This window comes from Myxocyprinus asiaticus, chromosome 23 (assembly GCF_019703515.2).
Source record: "Myxocyprinus asiaticus isolate MX2 ecotype Aquarium Trade chromosome 23, UBuf_Myxa_2, whole genome shotgun sequence".
Taxonomy (NCBI): Eukaryota; Metazoa; Chordata; class Actinopteri; order Cypriniformes; family Catostomidae; genus Myxocyprinus; species Myxocyprinus asiaticus.
In genome coordinates this window covers 3,817,895-3,825,233 of record NC_059366.1, presented here as the reverse complement: position 1 = coordinate 3,825,233, position 7,339 = coordinate 3,817,895, and the positions used below count along the sequence as shown (strand labels likewise).

General features: G+C 36.7%; 1 protein-coding gene across 3 annotated transcripts in view; it reads left to right on the top strand.

The window, feature by feature from the left end:
- Positions 1 to 1,696: 1,696 nt before the first annotated feature.
- The window catches only part of arfgef3 (ARFGEF family member 3), a 116,257-nt gene continuing 110,614 nt past the window's right edge, over positions 1,697 to 7,339 (top strand). Inside the window, exons 1-4 of one of the 3 annotated variants that reach the window (XM_051650864.1) lie at positions 1,697 to 2,162; positions 4,263 to 4,314; positions 4,729 to 4,810; positions 5,366 to 5,494. In XM_051650864.1, coding sequence (XP_051506824.1) covers positions 2,078 to 2,162; positions 4,263 to 4,314; positions 4,729 to 4,810; positions 5,366 to 5,494 — 348 coding nt within the window. In that variant the 5' untranslated portion in view covers positions 1,697 to 2,077. Of the gene's footprint in view, positions 2,163 to 4,262; positions 4,315 to 4,728; positions 4,811 to 5,362; positions 5,495 to 7,339 lie in introns of all 3 variants that reach the window. The other 2 variants (XM_051650863.1, XM_051650865.1) reach the window with 2 other exon arrangements.

Genomic DNA, 7,339 nt, shown 5'->3' with positions numbered 1-7,339 from the left:
CGCTCTCTATTTTTTCCTCTTCTGGAAAGTCATTCAAACGTAATAGTGGATTTTTTCTTTTGGCCTTGGAGCAATTGGGTAAGTGAAAATAATATTTGCTGTGATCTCCCATTCTCTCCCATTCACCGCTGTCGAAGTTTACCCTGCAAACTTTTACTTCTGCGTTCCAAAACCCGGAGTGTGAAAAAAGGTCTATTTTATTTAGATCTCACAACTGTTGCTCGGTAACCCTCCAATAGTACAGACAGAATTGTAAATATTAATTACACAATGTTGACGTTGTGATGTAACCTTCAAACTGCGAAGGCGTGGCTTATAAATATCAAGTATCAATCCTTCGCCATGCCAAATTTTTTTTTTTAGCAAGTCAGTCCACTCGGTGGCCATTTTTGGACCGCTCCCGGGCAGTAGCGGATCCTGGCATAGGCGATATAGGCAGCCGCCTAGGGTGGCAGGACAGCTTAGCCTAAAGCTGACAATTTACGCAAGGTTTAATTCTATTTCTTCTGCTCCAAACTTACTTCAAACTTACTTCTCTATCTGCTCGTATGAATGTAACACATCATAAGAAAGTGTTTCACCACTGTTCAAATGCACTTTGGATCACATCATTTATATGGATAAATGTTTTCCATCTGAAAGGACTAAATATTAAATGAAACAAATGACAATAAAATGCAAAGTAATCTCTTCAGTAATCAAAATACTTTTTGAATGTACTGTATTCTAATTACCAATTATTTAAATTGTAACTGTAGTGGAATACAGTTACTTATATTTTGTATTTTAAATACGTATTCCCGTTACATGTATTTCGTTACTCCCCAACCCTGTATATATGTATATATAGTTACTTCATTTCTATATTCATTGTCTAATTATTTTTATTTAAAGGGATAGTTCACCCAAAAATGAAAATTCTCTCATTTACTCACCCTCATGCCATTCCAGAAACATGGCTTTCTTTCTTTTGCAGAATACAAATAAATATTTTTAGAAGAATATTTCAGCTCTCTGTGTCCATAAAATGCAAGTGAATGTTGGCCAGAACTTTGAAGCTCCAAAAAGCACATAAAGGCAGCATAAAAGTAATCCATATGACTCCAGTGGTTAAATCTATTTCTTCAGAAGCGACATGATAGATGTGGGTAAGAAACAAGACAATATTTAAGTCCCTTTTTATTCTAAATCTCCACTCACACTTTCAGATGTAAAAGTGAAACTAAACAGGCATCAAATGTGATTTTCAGATGTGAAAGTGGAGATTTAGAGTATAAAAAAGACATAAATATTGATCTGTTTCTCATGTTGTTGTTACTGATATTAAGGCGGGCGCCACTTCGGATCTCGCTTAGGGCACCAAGTAAGCCAGAACCTCCACTGCTCCTGGGCAGCTATTTTTCTATGTAAATGGGCGGCATACAAGTACAGCTCATTTCTACCTGAATGGGGAAAGACCTAAATGGCCAAAGAGGTTGGTCAAAATTACAATAAAAGAAAATATTCCAAATTAGAAGTACAAGTACAATTCTTTACATCAGATTACGCTTAAAACGACTTTTTCCCTGGACTGTATAGCTAATGCGCATGCGCCTTCACGAATTGATTGACAGGCGATGTCTATATCTATAAGGTGATTGGCTTTTTTACCTGTAAGGCGGGACTTCCTTGCTACATCCGTTGACACTTGGCCGTTACAATTTCTCCCATTCATTTTAATAGAAGTGACCCGTCTCTGCTAAGTAATCTCTGGCCATATTGTGGTTCGTTAATTCGCGGACGGGAAGTAACAGGCTGGCGCAAGGAGTGCGCTCCCACCTTACAAATCAGATGCGTACATCAGAATTTCATTTAAACCTCTAGACCCTGAATGTTTACTTGTATTAGATTGGAAGGAACATTATTTCTATTTACAAAGATACCATAAACAGTGTCCTCCCCGCATCAAATAATAACTGACGCGCAGTGTGACGTTTCACTTGTGTTAAAGAGAATCATCTTTAGTGTCGGGATGCTGAGCCTGAGGCACGAGGCCTAAAACCATCATTTATTTCATTTATCAATCATCTTCAACGCAATGGAGGAGATTTTACGGAAGCTTCAGAAGGAGGCATCGAGCAACAAACATAAAGCAATCCGGGACGCGTGCAGTGTCGCCCGCGGTAAGATGCACCTGTCCATCGATTCAGAATGAATGAAATGCAGATACAGGGAGATGGACACGAGCCAAACATTAATGCTGTTTTAATGTTTGAAAATAACAGCAGCACTATACAGTCAGAGCACATACATGCCCGCCTCTTACGGATGTTTATTTAGCGCAACTGAACCATTTACTGTGATGTACAGGAACAGCTGTTACTCTATTGGTGTTGACCATAAACATTGTAGGCTTCATTAAATTGCAGAACAACATTAGGAATGGTATTAAAACAGGGTATTTGCAATTGTTAAATAATTTCTAATGAGCTTGTTTGTAGTAGACTATGGATAACCTTTTATTTGAACTTTACAGTATTATATGGTTTGGTCTTTGTATTTTAAAAATGAATGCTACAGTAACAAAAAGTATGTTTTTTTTTTTTTTGTTGTTGTTGTTGTTTTTTTTTTTTTTTTTTTGGGGGACATTTTCTACTGTTGTAGAACCATTGATGCACATTGGAGTATCGAGTAAACACAGTTGGTTAGATACTGTGAATATGGGCATCTGGGCATGAATGCATTCTTTAATTTGTCCTTGGTAATAAAGGGACAGTAGTATTCGATAACCAAGTTGTTTACTTTCAGGATGATACAGTCAAGTGGCATATTATAAATAAAATATGGGTTTTAATTTATTATATTATGGATAAATAATATTATTAAATTTATTCTAAAGATATTTATTAACACATTATTTTGTATGTATTTCTTTTAATTAATATTAATTTAAATATATAAATACATCTATACATTTATATATAATTACTATTATTTTTTAAATGAAAATAAATTATCTAAAAAATATAATATATTTAAATTGTTACAGATTTACTAGGCTTGTTTACTAGGGGTTCAGAACTGATGTGCTGTGTAACTGCTGTACTGTCTTTTCACAGGATCAATGAAAAGCTCAGATGACAGTATTTAGCAGTCCTCACACTATTGAAATGGGTTTCTAATGTGAAACTGGCATGAAAAAAGCTGTAACTGATCAAGAATATGTGAATTTCTATGAAGAACTTACTGTAGGCATGAGTTGCTCAAACTTTATTTCTTTACATTACATTTATGCATTTGGCAGATGCTTTTATCCAAAGTGACTTACAGTGCCCTTATTACAGGGACAATCCCCCTGGAACAACTTGGAGTTAAGTGCCTTGCTCAAGGACACAATGGTGGTGGCTGTGGGGATCAAACCAACAACCTTCTGCTTACCAGTTCAGTGCTTTAGTCCACTACACCACCACCACTCCAAGCCACTTGGATCTTTGTGATCTGTCCATTATTTAAAGGGACAGTTCACCCAAAAATGAAAATTCTCTCATCATTTACTCATCCTCATGCTGTCCCAGATGCGTATGGCTTTCTTTATTCCGCTGAACACAAACAATGATTTTAGAAGAATATTTCAGCTCTGTAGGTCCAAAACTTTGAAGCTCAAAAAGCATATGCAGCTGAAAAGTAATCCAAACGACTCCAATGGTTTAATCCATGTCCTCAGAAGCAATATGATAGGTGTGGGTGAGAAACAGATCAATATACAAGTCCTTTTTTGACTATAAATCTCCACTTTCAAACAGCTCTCCTGAGAGTTCTTCTTCTTTTGTTTTGTGATTCACATTCTTCGTACATATCGCCACCTACTGAGCAGGGAGGAGAAATTAAAGCAAAAAAGGACTTAAATATTGATCTGTTTCTCACCCACACCTGTCATATTGCTTCTGAAGACATTGATTTTACCACTGGAGTCGTTTGGATTACTTTTATGCTTCCTTTATATGCTTTTTGAGCTTCAAAGTTTTGGATCCTGTTGACTTGCATTGTCCAGACCTACAGAGCTGAGATATTCTTCTAAAATCTTTGTGTTCAGTGGAAGAAAGAAAATCATACACATCTGAGATGGCATCAGGGTGAGTAAATAATGAGAGAATTTTCATTTTTGGGTGAACTATCCCTTTAATTGATGTTAGTTTGGTTGTACTTTGTTGAATCTGTTCCTTTTTCTGTCTGTTTTCTAATGTAGCCATTTCCCCCCCCTCCTTTTTTCTGCTGTTCTGCAGAAACCCTTGAGGCTCAAAATGGATCGGTTAAAATCACACCATCTAAACTCAGGCAGGTGTTTTAATTACATTGTATGTCCATATTTTAATTTCACTGACTACTTTCTCACATTATCTTCACGATCCTTAGAGTCATGATGCAAGGCAAGCACATTTAATATGTTTTACAGTTGCAAAAGCATTCCTTATTTATTAACCCGTAGTTTGCACACCCTTTGACAACGCATGGAGAATTTAACTGACTGATCAGTGTCTGGTAGCTTCTCCTGGCTTGACCTTTGAAATGAGTTGGTATCGTAGTAGCTACATTTACTTTAAATCATTTAGCAGACTCTTTAAAACAGAAGTAATCCATTATAAGGAGAGTGTCACACTAGAATTGGTGTAATTCGAAGTTGTAGATTTGATGCCCTCGGGTGCATTTGTGTGACAGTTTACAGTTTTTTTTGTTTTGTTTTTTTTGCAGAGAGAAGTGTCTGTTCCCTCTGCAGTTGGCACTGGAGTCTAAAAACATTAAACTGGCCCAGACTGCCCTCACTGGAATGCAGGTACGGTGCCCCGAGTTGTTCCTGGTGGGCTACTCAGATTTACAGGCTCTATATGGTTAGGATTAGAGTTTGGGCAGGGTTAGGGCCTCTTCTGCCTGCCAGGAAAAAAATCCAGGCACCTTTGTACAATGGGCATTTGTTTTTACTTATGCAAGTTAACAACCGCCTAGCAACGCCTTAGCACCCACCAAGAACATCCTAGCAACCACACTGAAACAAACTAACTACCCAGAACATCTTAGCAACACCCTAGCAACCACCCAGAACACCCTTGCAATCACATAGCAATGCCCTAGCAACTGCATGGCAATGCCCTGGCAACCACCCTCACCCTTATATTGTGGCCGCAAGATTTTGCGGGCAAGCACCACTCAGATTTTTCCCCGAAAATGCAAAAATAGAGTTTATATATAAATTAAAAATATAAATTCAGTTCATGACTTTTGTGATTTGTAAACAGTCATAGAACCTGAGCAAATTCAGACTACTTAATTCCATTCTCAGCATATTGAACACTTTGAGATGGTGTCTTGTATGTTTTGCTGTGGACAGAAGATCCTTTGTGAGGATTGCTTTGTTGCTGTGGAAACGGAGGTTCCAGAGAAGCAGCTGTTGAGTCAGATGCTGGGAGCCATCAGGGTGACGCCCACCCTACATGAAGACCTGCAGGTGGAGGTCATGAAGGTCTGTGTCATCTGATGAGTGTGTAGACTGTGTAATACATTATGGTTAGTTAAGATGACTTAGGTGTACATAGATCAATTTTGTGTCTGTGGAGAAAATATTTGCCCAGTGCCGTGCTTGAGTTAAAGTCATCAGTGTCAGAAATAATGTGTTGCTTCTAGTGGGCATATTTAATTCAGTGTCTGCAGGTGTAGTGTAATTGCCATGGATTTGCAGCATTACTTGTACATTTTCATCTCTAGACTATGGAGTCCTTGGAGGACAGGGAGGCAATTTATTTTCTGAAATAGTTTGCCTTCCCCACAAGATGTTTTGTGTTCCCTCAAAATTATGTTCTGTTCCCTCGCAATACCTTAATCCCTTAAACTCTGGTGCATTTTTGGGCTGCCACCTGCATGTTTTCACACTCAATTATAAAAGCTCACCATTCACACATACTGTGGACTAATTGCAAACAGTTGGTCTAATTTTTCAGAAGACCCCCCCAAATAGAAAATAAAAACACTCAAATTATTCATAAATAATACTGTTTATTTTTTCATTCGTATGATGAGCATGAAGTAAAAAAAAAAAGTTTGTTGTCTTAAATAAAAAAAAATAGTTGTTGTCCTAACTTTGTAAGCCTGTAATTTTGGTTTTGTTAACTCTCACTTTGAAAAGTCCTGTTTCATTCCACTAGATAGCAGCAAGCACTAGAAAAAATATTTTCTTCTCTATCAAATTCCATCACAATTTACAGATCTGAAATGTAGGTGGGGCTCTAACACATTTTAACCCTCACAGATGTGCTCATCCATAGACATTCAGTCTAATTTTCAGTTTATGCACCACTCTCATTGTTTCATTGAATATCTCGGCGTCTGAGTGGACTAGAAACTCAATCCAAGTGTTATTAGAAAGCGGAGATCATCCCCTTTGCGGATATATAAAAAGTTTTATTTTTCTGAGGATTTGTTTAGCATGCTTTTCCTGTTGGATGGCATATTTTGTTCTGGACATCTAAGATATAACATTGGATTATTCAGTGAAGCAAGCTCACAGACAAGTAAAAAATGAATAATTTTTTAGAAAACTGCCTAATGTACAGTCACATTCCTGAGAACGAGACCTTTCATTTAATATATGACTTGTCTATCTAAGTGCTTTGTGAAAAAATGTTCTAATCATATTAATATTTCGACCCCATTACCTCTAGGTGGCATTATTTTGCGACGTGAATGTTTTCAGGCCTTATTTTGTTATTTTATGTAACATAAATAAAAAAGTGATGCCTCATATGCCTGACTTATGTATACGAGGGCTTTAACATTGTAAGTGTAAAAAATTTTTGCGATATAGTGCCCCCCGTGGACCCGCCAGCGGCTCCATAGAGTGTAAGTTCATTAAAATTAACAATGGTTTTATTTATAGTAAAACCATAACCACAAAATTCACCATGGTTTTGCAACAGTAACCATGTTTAACACCATGATATTCATGGTAAAACTGTAGTAATGATAAAGGGATATATATATATATATATTTTTTATACAGTTTTACTATAGTAACACCATGGTTAATTTGTGGTACAAGTATGGCTTTTAAAAACATGCCCTTATGAAAATTAACTATGGTTCCACTATAATAAACCTGCAGTTACCACCCATGTAACCATGAACCATGGCTTTAAAAACTATGGTGCATGCACCACAAATTTACCATGAAGTTAATATAAAAATTTATTACTATAATTTTGCTTTTCCTGTATTATTACTATGGTTTTACCACAAAAATCATGGTAAAATATGGTGACTGTAATAAAACTATTCTACATTTTGTGGTTACTGTGGTTTTACTACAAATACT